At 42.4% G+C, this 17,422-nt stretch overlaps 1 protein-coding gene across 1 annotated transcript in view; it reads left to right on the top strand.

Annotated features, from left to right (window-relative positions):
• Positions 1-17,161, top strand: part of LOC104620980 (cytosolic phospholipase A2 epsilon-like) — a 24,617-nt gene extending 7,456 nt beyond the window's left edge. Inside the window, exons 3-20 of the mRNA XM_010287348.1 lie at positions 1,455-1,591; positions 1,912-2,043; positions 3,314-3,354; positions 3,925-3,967; positions 4,289-4,352; positions 5,737-5,897; positions 6,093-6,185; positions 6,842-6,879; positions 7,563-7,719; positions 8,203-8,339; positions 8,844-9,066; positions 10,281-10,395; positions 11,034-11,171; positions 11,857-11,964; positions 13,581-13,772; positions 14,253-14,419; positions 15,889-16,072; positions 16,923-17,161. Of these exons, the coding sequence (XP_010285650.1) occupies positions 1,455-1,591; positions 1,912-2,043; positions 3,314-3,354; positions 3,925-3,967; positions 4,289-4,352; positions 5,737-5,897; positions 6,093-6,185; positions 6,842-6,879; positions 7,563-7,719; positions 8,203-8,339; positions 8,844-9,066; positions 10,281-10,395; positions 11,034-11,171; positions 11,857-11,964; positions 13,581-13,772; positions 14,253-14,419; positions 15,889-16,072; positions 16,923-17,161 (2,369 nt within the window). The remainder of the gene's footprint in view (positions 1-1,454; positions 1,592-1,911; positions 2,044-3,313; positions 3,355-3,924; positions 3,968-4,288; positions 4,353-5,736; positions 5,898-6,092; positions 6,186-6,841; positions 6,880-7,562; positions 7,720-8,202; positions 8,340-8,843; positions 9,067-10,280; positions 10,396-11,033; positions 11,172-11,856; positions 11,965-13,580; positions 13,773-14,252; positions 14,420-15,888; positions 16,073-16,922) is intronic.
• Positions 17,162-17,422: the final 261 nt, after the last annotated feature.

Here is a 17,422-nt window from a genome sequence, read left to right as displayed (position 1 = left end):
ATGCTTGAGTAGGTGGCATTACAAATAGAGGAAATATAATGCTGATGATGGGATCGGCATTTATGGGCAATACTCTCCCATGCTATCTTTGGCACTTGTGCAAGTTGTCATCCCCAACTAAGAGGTTGTGTTCTGTAGGGTGACCATCCCTGGCTTTTGAGTCAGGGATGTCCACAGGTTTGTTAATCTCATGATTCACATTTACCTTTTATTTCCTAATAATGATGACAAAACATATTTTCAGGGAGATTATTCTGACCTCAGAATGAAAGTGGTTGTTGATGATGTAAGCACTGCATCTGCTGCTAGCCACTGTTTCATACTGAAGCTTTGGCCCTGACCATCCCTCACCTATGACGGAGCTCAGGTGGGAAGCGAAGTTTTACAACTGGCCTCTGCAGCTGAGAAAGGAAAATAAAACCACTAATGCTGCCCTCCCTACATCTGGAAACATTAAAATTCGTAGGTGAACGTTATGACCTGAACATGCCTCTAATTGAAACAGCAACGCAATGCAATCTTGTGCAAAGAAGCAACGTCAGCTCGCTCTATGCTGGGAAGCACAGACAAGCTTTCACCTGCACATTAAGTGTTGCAAATACCTTTTCCACTCCGATTGAGGCACAGAGATGGAGGTGAAAATAGTGACATTAAGCAATATTTTTTATATAGCTTTACTAGCAAAAACTCTGCCTCAGGACAGCTGCTTCTCAAAGCAAATGTTATACCATCAAACTGTTCAACATTTCAATGATTTTCTTATATATGCTCATTTTAATCCACTCCACAGAGGATTAAATGCAATTTATCTCCACAGGCAATTGAATTTTTTTTTTTTGAAATTCTTTTTCTTGAATTATTTTCCTTTAAAAGCTCTTTTGTTGACCTCTGGGACTGGGGGGCGGGGTGTCCCTTTTTTAATTTTCAAAACGGGAAGAAAGCAGACTGAAATCAGATGCCTTGGGGGAAGACCTATCTTTTGTGACAGCAACGGGGCTTCCTGGGAACCTTCAGTGCAATGAGCTCCTGCTTCCACTGCGTTGGCAGCCAGACGTGCTAGAGCAAAGAAAGGATGCTCCAGGTGGTAGACAAGACGGAACTTACAGCCCGAGCTACCCCAGAAACATTAAGGCCCTACCTGTGGAAGCCCAGTACGTCGGAGCTTGGCTCTGTCCATTTGGCAGCCCCTGTGACAGATGTTCATGTTATCTGCTTCGTGTTCCCGACAGGCAGCTGAAACGTGGTCCAAGAAGAGCAAACTGCCAGGCGTTCACAAGAGTAAAGTAAGCTGGTTGTCTAGCACTGGCTTGGTGGTACCCTAGCGAGCATCCCGGCCTGCGTTCTGCATACTGTCCTGGGTACAGAGCTTAAAAATTCGTACAGTGCAACACCTTACGGGGTACCGGATATGTTTCATTGGTCCATGGCTTTCATGCCTTCCCTCTCTTCAACAGTAACCCAGTCCGATTGCTACGTGAGTCTGAGCCTGCCAACAGCTTCGGTGCAGCAATTCCGCACCAAAACAGTCCAGAACAGCAAGAACCCGACGTGGAACGAAACCTTCCACTTCACGATTCAGAGCCAGGTTAAGGTAGGAACGCAGCTACCCCCGACAGGTATTCTTACCAGATATCAAACCTACAGTATAGCCCTTGCATTAGACGGGTCTTTCTGAGTTCCCTTACAAGATATTCACACTCTCTTGCTGTAGTTATTCAGCTTTTGATGGTTGGATAAGACTATCTGCCTGCATAGTCAATAGGGCCTGTAGAGAGCAACTGCAAAATTTCTATTTTTTCATTCTGGAACTTCTTTCCCAAGTTCCTTCAGCTAAAATGAAATATCTGTACCATGTTATGTTTGTTAAGCCTTACATAATCTTTTTTTTTTTTTTTTTTTAATCCATCCCAGAACATTCTGGAGCTAAAAGTTTGTGATGAGGACAACATAACTCAGGATGATCATCTTCTCACTGTTTTCTTTGATGTCTCCAAAATCCAGCTTGGAGAAAACATTCAGCTATGTTTCCAGCTGAATCCACAGGTATGGATAAAATTCAAGGACAAGGATAAGGGGATGCGGTCAGGTGAGAATGTTGTTATCTCCGCTTTCCTCTCACGTGTCCCGTATACAAGCCTTTCTTACTGTCCATCTAGCCACCTGAGTATGTCCATCTCTTTCAGGGGTTGATGCCCAGTGTTGCTTCTATAATTATGGCAAATTTTGGGTGCTGCTTCTATAGACAGAGTTGTCCGACATTATTGGACTTGATTGTCTGGTTGCTGTCCTTGATGTCAAAATATCAAGAGTTTATGCCAGTAGGTTTGCAGCTGGAGCTAGTGGTTCTGAGCAGCGCATTATGTTCTTCTAATATAAAAACTATAAATATATAGTGATCTATAGTCATAAACTGCACACTCAGTGTGGCATTCGGCTTATTTGGAAAATGAACATAACGCTTGCATAGCTGAACTATTTAAAAAAGTGAGTTTTTCTGCAGGTCTTGATGTCATACAACTGAGACACCTTCACACTGATGTCTTAAGGGCCGTGTTTAGGCCTAGAGATACTCAACTTGAGCAAGTGCGGTTTGATTTGATACCCGTTTTGGAAAGGCTGGCTCTCCGTGCTGTATTTTCCTTAGTGCTCACACTAGGAAGTCAACGAGATAATGGGAGTCACACCAAAACCTGCAAAGGAGGAAGGAAATCTCAGGGGGAGGGAATCATAAAAGACAAAGATGAAGTCTGAGCACCCAATGAGTCTATGTGTACAGACTCCGCCAAACCAAAGTACACCCTCCAGCACACCCCAGGCCTCATATGCCCAAGTGTGCTGCCATGTTAATGTGCCACCAGGCCCATCTGCACAGGCTGTGGGTGAGGGTTTGGAGAGGGGCAGGATGATTCGGATGCACTGGAAAAATCCATCCTCGCTCATGCTGAGGGTCAGTGGGGAGCGTGAGAGGGAGGGGAAGGGAACGAGGAATTGCAGGCGGCCTGTGAAAGAGTGCGGGGGGGAATCTATGACTGCAGAAAGGGGGAGCAACCCCCAAGAGGCCCTGCGGTATGTATGACATTTGTCCTGCAAGGTCTAAACTAGGAGTCCGCTAAAATAATGGATATGATGTTAGAAGTACGTGACACTAGAACTGTAACAGAAACAACGTGAGAAAAATCAGATCCGTTGCACATGCAGCAACAAAAGGGGGTCACCGGCTTACAGAGACCCCTGAAGAGCACAGGTTCCTGTAGGGTAATCTCTCTTCACAGGAGGACCAACCTGCAGTGACTGCCTTCGGTTTTTTTTGCAGGGAAAAGAGGAGCTGGAGGTTGAATTCACAATGGAGAGCAGGTGCGTAAGTGGAAAATGATACCTGGAATTTGTTTTAGCTGTGGGAATAAATTAAAACAGATTTTTACTGTGTTTCTGTGCTGACTGTACAGTTAATTGGCAGGATGGGCATGTAAATCAGTCCTAGCACTGCTGTTGGTTTTTAAGGTAAATAATATTTTTTCCTTTTTTGTTACGGCATGTTGGATGAATTCGCCAGCTTTTTTAGCTCTGATCCCCCAGGTTTGAACTGAACAATATGGGGCAATAGTGTAATTGTGCCATACCTGTGTAAATTTGCTTCAGTGTGTCAGAAAATTATCCTGTCCAATGCAATGAAGAGCAACTCTGCTCAACAGATCTCCATGAATAGTTTAAAGTTCAGACTCAAGCCTGTGAGAAGCAAACGGGATTGAATGTCCAGCTACAATTTCTGATGCTGTTTGCCCATGCTGTCTGTCCAAAGATGGACTTTTAAAGAAAGATAATCAAATTATTATTAAAGAAGAGTTATAAAAAAAAAAACCAACACAAACACCAGAAAAAGTGTGTGCTGGTTTTGAATTGACTGTTTTCCATTTTGTCTTTTAGTCCGGATCCTCCTGAAAACATTCTTACTAATGGAGTTTTAGTGGTAATTTTTATTTCATAACCCTTTCCCTGTCACACAGCAGTGACATCCCTCCGTCTGCCCAGGGAGGGCTGGGCTGAGCATCCTGCCCGGGGAGCCTTCCCCTGCGGCCGGTCCTACCCCAGGCCCTTGTGGGGCGGCTTCTCCAGGCCGGGGCGAGCAGATCCCTTCTCTGTGGGATGCGGAAGCCCAGTGCCACCTCCCTAGACCTGGCACCATCTCTTCACCAAGTGCCCATGCCCCACACATGCCCCGGGGACTGGCCGAGGCAGAGCTCCGCTTACAGCGAACGCGTTTTTCTCTTTCCCCGGTTGCCTCTTACAGTCCCGCGAAGTTTCCTGTTTGGAGGTGCAGGTGAACGGAGGGAGGCTGAGGAAGGACAGCACGGGTGAGCCTTCTGCTGACTTACGGTGCAAATCTGGATGCCACTTTATGGCAAAAGTGCTCGGTGCTTTGCACTTGAACACTGTGGTTTAAAGTTATTTAAGATGAAGGACAAAATCTCACTGATGCCAGTGGCCTGTGGAGGGGGCTGTAGTTGGTCAAAAATATACAGATTATTACAAAATGTGGTCTGATGAGCATGTGGTCTGTTTTCCCCACAAAATACTTTCCTCTACAATAACAACTCGTCAGATGCTTATAATTTTTCAAAGTATTTGTACAGGGAATTGAATTTGTTTGAGTCCTGAACTGGAGCTAACTCCTGTTGTTTCTGGGTTCAGAGACAAAGAAACGGGCAGAATGAGGACTGGGCTTCTTTCATCGATTTAACTTCTTAAAATTTCTTTAAGCATAACAATATAAAACATGCCACTAGGGGAAACACAAGACACACAGTGTATTACCACAGACATTTAAGCAGCACATCACTACCATGTTGAGTCTATGCTTGTGGACCTGTCTATCTATCTCCTACTCAATTTTTAAAACATCTCACTCTGCCATGGCCTGATGGACCCAGTCCAGCAAACTGCTTAAGCATGTGGATGATCCAGCTGAGCTCAGATGTCACAGTGAAGAAGTTTGCTGGATGTGGCTGGAAATGCTCGAGTGGGATAATTCTTTTGAAAGCTGATTACACACCTTTGAGTATGTGGATTTACAGAGTATATTTTGCCTTGAGCCTGGGTTGATTCCGTTCTATATAAAGACCATTTTTCGATTACTTGGAGAGACATATCTGAGGCTTATTATATGAAGGCAAAAAAACAGGAGACATTATTTTTGTAAGTATTAGAAATTATTTCAGAAGAAATAATACAGGTTGAAGTAAAGGGAAACATGACAGAGGGACTGAGATTTTACTGGTTCCAAAGAGAACTGTGCTCTGCTAAAAAAACAAAAAAACTTTTTCCCAAAAGTCTGAAATTTTCAAAGTACTTTATTATTACACCAGAATAATATTTTAGTACCACATACTGTCTTATTGCTGAGGTACTTTGAAAATTTCAGATGTTCAGGAGACAGCATTTTTTTCTCCAAAAACTTCTATCAGCTGTGAATCATTATCTAATGAATAGAGTGGTAGTCTCAGCAATCACAGTATATATGGAAATGCAGTGGTACTACAGCAACGGTAACTACACGACATGTTCTGTACATGAGCAAAAAAGCTGAAACCCAAAGGCTCAGATAAGTGAGTCCATTTATCCTATAATTCGGGTATCAAAATGAAGTCATTACTTAAGAAAAACATATATTACATTACTGTGCAAACAAACTATCCACATTTTCTTGAAGAGCTTAAGTTTGAAACTCTTTTGCTTCAGAGAGGAAGTTTGCCTTAACTGTGGACGGGTCGTACGAAGGAACCCAGACACATACACTGAGCTCCTGCCTCTGCCCGACCTCCCCAGCCAGGTTCCACTACATCAAGTACAATCAGTCGGCACTCACCGTGGCTCTACCGCAGCGCAGGCGGCTCAGCAGGGTACGTGACCGCTGCTAACCGTGTCTTTGCTCTGTATTTCTTTGGGGACCTCTAAGATCTGTGTGTGCAGGTCTATGTAGGCAGGGAATTGGTAAGTGCATGTATGTAAGTGAGGCAGGAGAGACTGCTTTTACTCATTTTTCCCCCCTTCTTGTGTAAGTTAACTGTCTTTTATTTTTTTACCTTTTTTTCCAGTCTATATCGAGTCAAAATGAAAGGGATATGAATCAGTCTGTGACTCTAGCTCTGAATTCGCTTCCTATACAAGAGAAAATAACAATAGCAGAGGTGAGAACAAGCCTTTCTTAATAAAAACCAGCCCAACACACATTCAGTTTGGTGGGTGATGAGAGTCTTACAGTTCAGTGATTCAGTTCCTGTCAGACATGATGTATGCTACAGCGTAAGGTGTGAATGACAGTCACTCTGCAACTAGACATTATTTTTTTTTCTTTTGTTCTGCATGTGGTTCCCAGCATGCCGTTCAACCTGTTCTGAGTTTAAATTAATTTCCTCAGGACATATCTAATATGCTCATTGACATAGTACGAGGGCTAGCTGTAACGGATATGACAATTAAGACTTATATTTGCAAAGGGAAAGCCTGAAGCAGAAGATAAAACAGAGAACATCCATATGGCTGTGGTTCAGATGCCCAATGTTCAATGACCTTCCCGGAAAATGAAGCTTAAACTAGGTGTTCAGCTATGAAAAGCTGAGGGGCCCTAAGCCCACCTGCCTGGGGTGAACGGCCCAGTTCTATTCAACCCAGACTGTACTGGAGCTCGTTGTATGTCTCACAACCCAGACCATCGTTGGCCAAATTCTGCAGCTACTTCTCTGACTGCAGAGGTAGTGAAACTCAGCCCGCAGACAGAGTGGGGGAGGAAGGCACAGGATTAACGACCTGAGCATGCTTACACTGTTTGTATTGCGATTTTCAGGACAGGACAATTGACTTGTACACAAAGGCAAATGAATGGTAAGTGAGTCTCCAGCAAAACCTGATCCTCTAACTGGGAGACATTTGCACCTACACAAAGCTCATTTGAAATCAGCAGGGATCCATGCAGGCTCAGTTGTAAGCAAAGGTGTGTTCATCTTTGGGTTGCTGGCTTCTGTTTGCCAGGTTTTCCTTCTTCAGTGATGGAGAATTAAATCATGGGTCCCCTTTCCTCCAAGTTTCCAAGCTGTTAGTGCACCTCAGTAAGTAGATCTCAATCTGTGTGCGCTATTGCACCCACAGATGGAGAGAGCAGCTCCACAAAGAATCATATTTCTGTATTCTGCAAACAAAATAACACCAAGGCATGGCAGCTGTTTCCCTAATCAACTGCAGTGCCTGTTGACAAGCGGTTATGTAGTTACAGGCACATGTGGCAAGCACTACCGAAACTTGAAAAATAAATTATATGAGCAAATAAAACCAGAAGTGTGTTGTAGGAACCTTGTTACCATACCAGGGCAGTATGTCATGTTTTGCTCTGCCTTCCCATTTGCATTCTTGTTAGCAGCTACAGCAATTAGCAGAAGCCTGTCTGTGGTGTTGCTCGTTCTCATTTATTACGTTCTAGTATCCACAAATTGGTCTGTAAACACACACAAGCATAGCTGGAGTTGACCACGGCGAATAATAACACAATAATATTTGTGCCCTGGTCTCAGGACTCAGGGTCTGTGTTTCAGGCCAAGAAACCTGGATGCCCGCCTGGGGTTCGACCTGTGCACCGACGAACAGTATTTCCTGCAAAATCGGAAGAAGGTGGTTGCTGCTGCATTGAAGGATGTTCTGCATCTGGAGGAAGATCTGCAAGAGCATGAGGTAACCAGGAAAGGCACTGCTGGGGGAATTTTCGCTCTCCTTTCCCTCAAGCCCAGGGATAGGAGTGATTCCTCATCTCCATCCAGATGAGGAGTGAAGACCTCTGCCAGCAACCCCTCCTCCAGGGCACTGTTTGCAGCCAGGGTGATCTCAGCTGGAGAGCTCAACAGACTGTCTGGATGACAGTCTCTATTTCCACTTGGCTTTCAGCTAAAGCCTTTGAAGGAGCTTCCAACCGATGAGTTTGGTCCATGGTTCCTAAAAATCCTTCCTGAAGTTCCAAGATCTTCTAGCATACCCCGCAGGGATTTCCGGCAACGTGTATTATTTCTAACTCAGAACAGTGTTGCTTTATCTCTTATCTATGTATTTTATTTTACTAGTGCCTGGACGTTGCTTTTGCATGTCTGTCGCCTTTTGACACGGATGTGCCTTAATGCCACTTTTCCACCTACGCTTTCTGCCCTTTTTTGTGTTGAACAGGTGCCTATAGTGGCTGTGACCACAGCAGGTTGTGGCATAAGAGCACTCACTGCCATGTATGGCAGCATTTTGGGTCTTCAGAAGTTGCGTGTTCTGGATTGTGTTTCATACATCAGTGGCTCGTCTGGCACAACATGGTGAGGAGTCATTTTGATACTGTTGTTTGGATCTTGCTGTGTTAAGCAAAACCCATGCTTTGTCTAGGGTTTCAGATCTCGGGGAGGGCAAAAGGGGTCTATTTAATTATTGCTTCCATCTCTGGTCTATAAATGCCAGGGTTACCCATGAAAGGCCTATTGTGCATCATGTATTTGGTGTCACTGAAGTAACTTATCCCTAACCAAAAGCGGAGGCTTTATTGGGAGTGCAAACATCCTCAATCCTATGCAAAATGATCCTTTATGGTTATTTACTGGTGGACAGAAACAGCGTAGACAGCTGGTGTAGCTGCTTGTGTTGGATCCCAGATCAAGTGATTTTTGACCGATTGCCTTTAGACTTGCATTTCTGCTCAAAGTAAGCTCAAAGAGGAGAGTAACCTAAGATAAAATAGTAAGTGTCAAAAGCTCTGTAAAGTGTATCCTTTGAGTTTCAAAAGCATGTTCTTCATTTCCGTTTCCCATCCTATTTCCTGCCTGCAGGACAATGACAAAACTGTATGAAGATGCCAATTGGTCACGAAAGGATCTTGGAGAAATAATTATCGAAGCTCGGAAGCAAGCGGCCAAGTGCAAGATGGGGGCTTTTTCCTTGAGAAGTCTGAGAAATTATTACAGAGAGCTGAGCCAAAGGACCCAAGCAGGACATAAAACATCTTTTATTGACCTCTGGGGGCTCATGATTGAATCCATGTTAAATGATGGGGTAATGTCTATACATCTTGCTTCTCATAAAGTTGGTGACTTTATGACCATTATGAGAAAGTAAAACCCTAGGAAGAGACACCTGGCTGATAACAGAGTACTTGGTATGTAGGCAGAACACCACTTATTTACATTAATAACTTGGAGACATAGCCTGTGTCTACACTGGAGCCTAAAGCGTGATTGAAGGTAGCGTAGAAATGTTCAGACTAGCTCTAAAGTAACCAGCATGCGAATTAACATTGTAGCTGTCCAAGAAATTTTTGAGGCTCTTGGGTGTTTTTTATGGCCCCACGCTTTTATGTCTCCACTGCTGCAATATTTACACAAGCTGCAGTCATACCTTGAGTGTACTGCAGATGTACCCCAGATGTAGTTACTGCACTTTGTGATTTAGTGATGAGAAAGTACATAGAACCAGAGGTCCTGAGACATCTTAGTTACAGAAACTGTGATTTTGCAGGTGCTTTCCAGCTACTTTGCATTTGATTTTTCAGGACCTCCCATTCCTAATTTTGTTGTAATGGCACAAGCAAAACTTTCCATGTAAACTAGCAGGCTGATGATAGCTGGAGAAAAAGCTATTTTATTTCAAAATCCTTTAAACATGGTTTATATTTTGTCTAGGTGAAACGGGTAAAATGAAACACTCTCATTTTATATCATATGTCACATTGTATTTCTGGCCTCAGTGCTACATAACAAAATTTGCTAGAATTTAATTTGTCTGAAGTACACTCAAATTCTCCATTCCATATATAAGATAAGTTGTTAGTATTGGACAGCTCAAGGATTTTTCCTCTGTGGAAATTTGGTGGGGTTTTTTTCCTCTATGGTTTAAAAAAAAAAAAAATCATCATTAGAAGAGTCATTAACAAGCTGCCTTGAAGAACTCAATTTTAACAGCTGAAGTATGTGAGTGATAACAGCTGAATTACCCAAATCTGCCCTATTTTTTCACTTAGATTTAGCAAGGCAAAGTTAGAATAGCATGTGAAGCAACTCATTACTGTTGTTTGTATACTGAATGTAGTACATGGCTGGTTATCTTAACAATTGTTCCTGTTCCCATGATTTTCTCGCTCTCTGGTTTTCAAGCACATGGAAGTAAATTTAGGAGGAAATTCAGGAAAATCATATCCCATAACCAGACGTTATAAGCTGATGTCTTTAAGGAACTGATTATCAGCTAACTGTTTTTTTTCCCAAAACCAGAAATGCCACCACAGACTTTCTGATCAACGTCGGGCAGTGAATCAGGGGCAGAACCCGCTGCCCATCTACCTTGCCCTCAATGTCAAGGACAAACTTGCCACCAAAGATTTTAGAGGTAATATTTCAATTCTGGAAAAGAATTATGATTTTACTCGGGGGAGATACAGCATGGGACTACTGTACATAATGATGAATTGTTTTAAATCCTCACTCCAAGCCCAGAGAAGTCCTGTTCAGAGATGTAAAGAGTAACTGGGCAGCCACAGGACAGACAGCAACAGTTCAGTATTTTGTAAGATCCCCTGGCATGTAAGTGTGCATATTCAGACATTAACTTCACACTAATAACACAACAGATCTGTGACACTGTCTCAGAAACGCTATGAATTCTTAAGGAAAGCGATTCACCAGAGCTTTAAGTTTGCTTAATATATGTTTTTTCATGGTTGGTTAAGGCAATAAAAGCAACAGAAGTCAATTTGTGTTCCGGTCCACTTTCATGAGAAAAATTCCCACTTGCTAGGTAAAAAGAAATAATAATTTAAATTTTCCCTTAGACCTGACATAGTTCTTTCACAAACCTGTAGACAGTGTTGGAACATAGCTGGTTCAGCGGTGGCTGTCAGCAGGGTTTGCTGAGGGCACGTGCTAAGCCAGCTTGCCCGCGAGGGCTGAGCCCTGACAGGTTTATTCTCCGTCTGGTGCCTTGACTGCTTTTAGTAGTGGAGCTAACGTTGGGGTGTGTGTTGGCAGAATGGGTGGAGTTCACGCCGTACGAGGTGGGCTTCCTGAAGTACGGAGCCTTCATTCGTGCAGAGGATTTTGGCAGCGAGTTCTTCATGGGTCGCCTGATGAAGAAGCTCCCTGAGTCCCGGATCTGCTTCATGCAAGGTGACTCACCAGCCTGGGGGTGTGACAAGATTTTAATACAAACACTAATGATTCTGGAAACTAGTCCCCAGAACACTGTTGTTCTACACGTGGCAGCAGAGGTACTGGGCCAGTCAGCTGAAATTCAGCATGTCTCCTGAGACTCATTCAGCTGCCCTTGCTAGCAAAGGTGGTTTTATCATTTGGACTAAGATAAAATGAGACTAAAATGACAATTAAGTTGTTATGTACCTTCCTGAGTGCTTTAGAAACATCACCATTTTCTGCAGCTTGCAAGACATTTTGGAAGTTGGAAATCTGTGAGACTGTGGCAGCTGAAGGAAATGTTGAGAAGAAATAAAAAGGGCAAGAAAGAGGGGAATCAGGGAAGGATCTGGCTGAAAACATTTCTTTATCAGAGGAAAAAGGAAATGAAAATTGGAAAATGACAATGTAAAATTTCTAAAAAAAAAAAAAAGTTTCAGGTAAAACATGGTGGGAGGAAAAACACTTTGAAATTCTTCTGAAATAAGTTTGCCTTCTGAGTCAGCTTTACCACTGAGATAGATGTCTGGATTTATGCAAAAATTGGACAGAAATATGAGAAGGAGCTGTAAAGAGCTGTGGAAGGAACAGAAGTCAGTTTTTAAAAGAACTTCCTTGTGTTTACCTCAGCACTACTTATTATACCTCTCCCACATCGTAGGAATGTGGAGTAGTATCTTCTCCAAAAACCTCTTGGATGCCTGGCACGCAGCTGACAATTCAGAGGACTTCTGGCACAGGTGGACCCAAGACAAAGTGACAGAAATAGGTAAATCTCAAGTGCCCTTTGACTTATGGCCTCCCTTCTCCAGGCCTCTCTGGTAGGGTAACTGCACTCACATTTCTCATTTTTGAGTTTTTCTGTCATCCTGGCACTCTCAGCCTTGGGGTATGAGAGGCACCGGGAAAATCAAGTGATTTGATTTTACTGAATAGCCAGTGTTTTGCTTAAATAGGAGATTGCTATCAGAAGGAAATGCACCATCAAACAGACCTTGATGGAAAGGAGATAGGGATGGGGACATTAGGTAGTCCCTAAAGTGTTGTGTTTAAAAGGCTTGGAGAGAAGAACTTCTGTCAAAGCCTCATGTCAACTCTTTGTTAGCCAGGAGAGAAGCTTGACTGTTTCCTTTCCAATATCTATTTGCCCTGCATAGTGCATGCCTCCCTCAAAATCTAACTGAACTGAAAGATATAGTAGAGGTCAAAGGAAGTCGATGTAGCGGAGGTCTATTACACCAGCTAAAAGAGGCGGCTCCATACTGAAGGACCATTCCTTGAAAATGCTCACAAACATTTTCATGTTAAAATTCAAGCAAAACCAGTGATTTCATACCAAACAGACTTGGGTCACATTTCTGTGGACTATATTTTTGGAAAAAAACCCCAAACTCTTTTGTTTGGATTTATATAAATAATTTGTGTTGAATTCAGCTGGCCACACCCAAACCCAATTGAACAAGCTGTTTTTTTAAAAGTAAAAATATTTAGCTTAAAAATAAACTGTTCAAATTTTCCTATTCTTTTCAAAATAAGTTTTGAATTTCATATTTAACCTCCACAGAATCTAAAAGCAGGAATCCCCTCAAATGTATAAATAAAAATATTTACCCTGCTTTTTATTTTCTTGGAAATGTGAATTATTTTAATGTATACTGAAATCATGTTGTTTTATGAGAAAAATACACCTTTTGAGTTGCTGGAGCACATCCAAAGAAGGGCAATGAAGCTGGTGAGGGGTCTGGAGCACCTCCTCTTTTGAGGAGCGGCTGAGGGAACTTGGGTTGTTCAGTCTGGAGAAGAGGAGGCTGAGGGGAGACCTTATCACTCTCTAAAACTACCCGAAAGGGGGTTGTGGTGAGGTGGGTGTTGGTCTCTTCTCCCAAGTCACTAGTGATAGAATAAAAGGAAATGGCCTCAAGTTGCACCAGGGGAGGTTTAGACTAGATACTAGGAAAAATTTCTTTACTGCGAGAGTGGTCAAGCATTGGAACAGGCTGCCCAGGGAGGTGGTGGAGTCACCGTCACTGGAGGCGTTCAAAAACGTGTGGACGTGGCACTTCAGGTTATAGTTTAGTGGGCATGATGGTGTTGAGTTGATGGTTGGACTTGATGATCTTATAGGTCTTTTCCAACCTTAATGATTTTGTGATTCTTTGTGATTCTGTGGGGTTTAGAAAACAAAAGTAAGTTTATATTTTTGTCAAGACATTAACTGGAATTCACAGCAGACTATAGGGAAAAATAATGCAATGCTGAGAGCTGTGAACATGTGATTACTGTCAGTACCAAAGAGTTGTTGACTCTTTCTCCTGTCTGCACCTAGCCTCCTCTTAACTGTGGTTATAATTCAATTGCAATGTCATTTATGCTGTGTATCTCTAGAGGAACAACCGGACTTGCCTGAGAAGCCATATGAGATGGCTACATGCATGTTCACTCCTACGAGCGGCCTCTCCACCGCTCTCCGAGATATCCTGACAGACCGCCCTGCCGTCTCCAAGTACCACAACTTCCTGAGGGGCTTCCAGATGCACAACGAGTACATCCAGCAGGAGCATTTCACAAAATGGAAAGGTGAGGACAGCACTTCTGCCTACGTACCCAGTGGTCATCAGGGTGCACGCACAGGCTGGGATTCAGTGAGGGGCGTTTGTACATCCTGAAGAGAACCGAGTGGGTTTTGTGGTTAGTTGTTAGTGCTTACTGAGAGGAGAGGAGGGAGAACAAAGTAACTCCTCACATCCTGTGCTTCCAATAACACAACTGTTCAGTTTTTGGATCATTTGGTACTGAAACTCCTCACTGGGATAAAAATTGCTGGGGTGGGGCTCTGCACATATGGAACTCCTGCCTACGTTTTGGTGCAGTTCATGGGTTTGGAAGCACCAAAAAAACATGAGTGGAGAGGCTGAAGGGAGCTTTAGGATTGCTGCATGCTATCCTAAAGCAAAGGGAACATCCTAGATGGGAGGGAAGCTCGCCTTCCTTTTGTTTTCTAACTTGACAGATGCGTTTCTGCAGTTTGCTAATAGCTCTGAATCTTCTACTCCTTAGACACCTTGCTAGACACCTCTCCTAATGACCTGAGAGGCAACTCGGAGCACCTGGAGTTGGTGGATGCAGCTTTCTTCTTTGAAACTAGCTGCCCACCCCTTATGAGACCAGAGCGGAACGTGGATGTTATCATACACTTAAATTACACTGGTGGATCACAGACCTTGGTGAGAAGTCTCAAAAACACCTGTCCTTGTTTAGCAACGGCTTTTCCTTTGCTTTCCACAGCTTTCAGACAGGCGTCTGTAAAATGTGGTACTTAGTGGAATTTAGTAATATAGTGTTTCCAAACCTTAGAAGAAGAATGGAAATACCCAGAGGGGAAAATATCTCTGTTTTTCTCAAACTACTTTTGCTATAGCCCTAAGTGCTTCACCAATGAATAACAGAGCAGCACAGTGAAGTTATGATGGTTGAGCTACAACTTCTATTACAATTATATGTAAAATTTAATAGCACAAATACCGCTGGGAAACCTTTGTCTGTGATTCAGATGCTGAATTTAATCTGCATTTTCCCTAAACATGTAAGATTTTATTTGTCTTTTTATTTTAATATGTGATTTTGTATCTGTCCAAGAACAACCTAGTGAGTGAAGAATTTCTTAATCTTTATTTTTATCTTTTAATAAATGCATTTTTTCTCCTTAAATAGTGGGCTTGAAGCAAGATATCAAATGCATTTACTATGTTTGCAGAGGTATGAGCTGGTTAAAATGGTTATATAGATTTTGAAAGTGGTATTCACCACATATAAAGACAGATTTAGACTTCTGAATATAGAATTGTAATTGTAAACCTGTCCCTGAAGGGCACGACAGAAAACACAAAGTTCACTGGTTAAGGTTCTGTCATTTTTGCAAGCGGAAGATACTTTAATGCTGCTCTTTCTGACACTGTGATGCCACATGATATATATTTGTCTCTGTACTGCAGTTGAAAAAGAGTATATGTAATAACTTGCACTACATTTCTTTCCTAAGTCTTTTGGCAATATTTAATTCGAACAAACTGCAGTGGTACTTCAGTATTTTGTTAGATAATTTAACAAAGTCATCACAAATGAGTTTTCTGATGAATGCTTTTAGTGCTGTATTTTAAGGTCTAAAATATGCTAGCTTGAAATCTCATATTATTTCAAAAATTCAAAGTAAATGAGTAACTTGGTCTCAAAACCCTGCTAAAGTCTATTGAGGTCAACTCACAAGTTATACTGCTATATAAATAGATAATGTGACTGTGAAACTTACTGTCTTGGACTGCCTGAAAATTTAGTTTTGTTTAGATCTACATTTTTCTGACTTAGTTCTCTTTTAATTAATGATGGTCTGAAAAACATGCTTTGAATTAATCTGTTTTGTTCCTAAATCGTATACCCATTTGAGAGATGTGCATTGCTACATATTTAAACCCTGTTTACCACCTTGATATTAGCTGTTTTCCTGTAAGACTATTTCCAAATAGCTCCTCAGGCAAGAGAAAAACAGCCCCTGGGGCTGCAGGCGCTCACATCATTGCTGGCTGTCCAGTGCTATCAGTCTGTTTTGTGCAACTTGGCATGAATTACTGGGCTTTGGCAGCAGCCTGATGGTCTTGGGTATTTTCTCCTTACACTGCTTCTGTTGGGCCATGACCAGCCCCTGGAGCAGGCTTGCAGATACTTCTCGGAGCAGGGAATTCCGTTTCCCAGCATTGGGCTGAAGGACGATGAGAAGAACCTGAAAGAGTGCTACATGTTCGATGGGGCAGACACCCCAGGAGCTCCTCTGCTGCTTTACTTTCCATTAGTGAATGACACCTTCCAAAGATACGTAGCACCTGGTAAGTTAAGAGCACTCAGCTAATTTTATTGACCCAATGAACTTTCTCACTCCCTGGGTGTTTTTTCCTCATCTCAGTAGAAAAACCCATTGTTTGTTTGCTTGTTCCTACTAGAAAATACATTGCAAAATGGGATGACACAAACTGTTTGCAAAATCAGGTGAAATCTTGTGCATAATTTTGGTTTGAGTCTTGGTGCAATTCAGTGAAAGAAGAAATGTGTTCCTCAAACAGAGGAATGAAAACTAATTTCTTTTTGTGATCCTCAAAAGCTTACTTTAGTGTGTAGAACAAAGCATATTTTTCAGATTACGTACTTTTATGACAGTCAGATCTAAGGGAGAATTACGTGTACAGTATAGAATGGTTCTATGGAGGGCCACTGTGCTTTTTATTTGGACTAAGGTTGTATATGCTGGAAAATCAAAGAAATAGTACATAAACTAATACAGTCACTGTGTCCTTTTGGGCTTTGTTTTTATGATAATTTCCAGGGCTACTAATATTCTGCTTCCTCCTGTCCTATATATCTCTTTATTCCTTTTACCTTTAGTATGTATTCTACTCAAGAACCTGCAGGGTAAGACTTGAGCACCTGTGACCACATGAAATGATGTGCCATGAGCTGGCCAGTAGGAGGTGCTGGTTGCAATGGAATGATGTTTAATGACTTTTTTTTTTTTTTTTTATTCCAATAATCTTTGTTCAGAAGTAGATTTTTCAGAGATCATAGCACTGCCCTTGTCTTTCACAGCAATTGCATCCGTGGTCTCTCTGTTCTTGACATTGTCTGCCAGAGTACTGTAATTCCCTGGGACTAGACAAACACCTTCCTTTTTTCCGTTGACAGGCATGTCACGTAGTGCTGCCGAAATGGAACTGGGCAAGGTTGACATCTCCAGTTTCTGCTCTCCATACTCAACGAGGGAGGTCTCGCTGAAAGCAGAAGATTTCAACAAGCTCCTGAAGCTGACTAATTACAACATCATGAACAACGAGAACACGATTCTTCAGGCCTTGCGCGTGGCTGTCGCACGGAAGAAACAAGCTGCGAGCCAGCCCGTATCGCAAGCACAGTCCTCTGCTTGAACAGCATTTTCCTCTCCCTTACTATTTACCATGACACTACATATGTGATAGCTACTTCACTGTTCTTGTCAGGTGCCATCTCTTTCTAACTAAGTAACCTTCTCAAAAAAGAAAACTTGAAGTACTTATTTCAAAGCCGCATGGTTTGGTTTACTAAGCAGTAGCTGCTTTTTGATCCGGAGTTGTGATATCAAACACAGCCGTCTGTGTTGTTAACACCATCTCACTGTGATGCTCAAGAGGTGAAGATTCAGCTGTGTG

Source organism: Phaethon lepturus, unplaced genomic scaffold, assembly GCF_000687285.1.
Source record: "Phaethon lepturus isolate BGI_N335 unplaced genomic scaffold, ASM68728v1 scaffold14225, whole genome shotgun sequence".
NCBI lineage: Eukaryota > Metazoa > Chordata > Aves > Phaethontiformes > Phaethontidae > Phaethon > Phaethon lepturus.
This window is presented reverse-complemented; position numbering and strand designations above follow the sequence as displayed.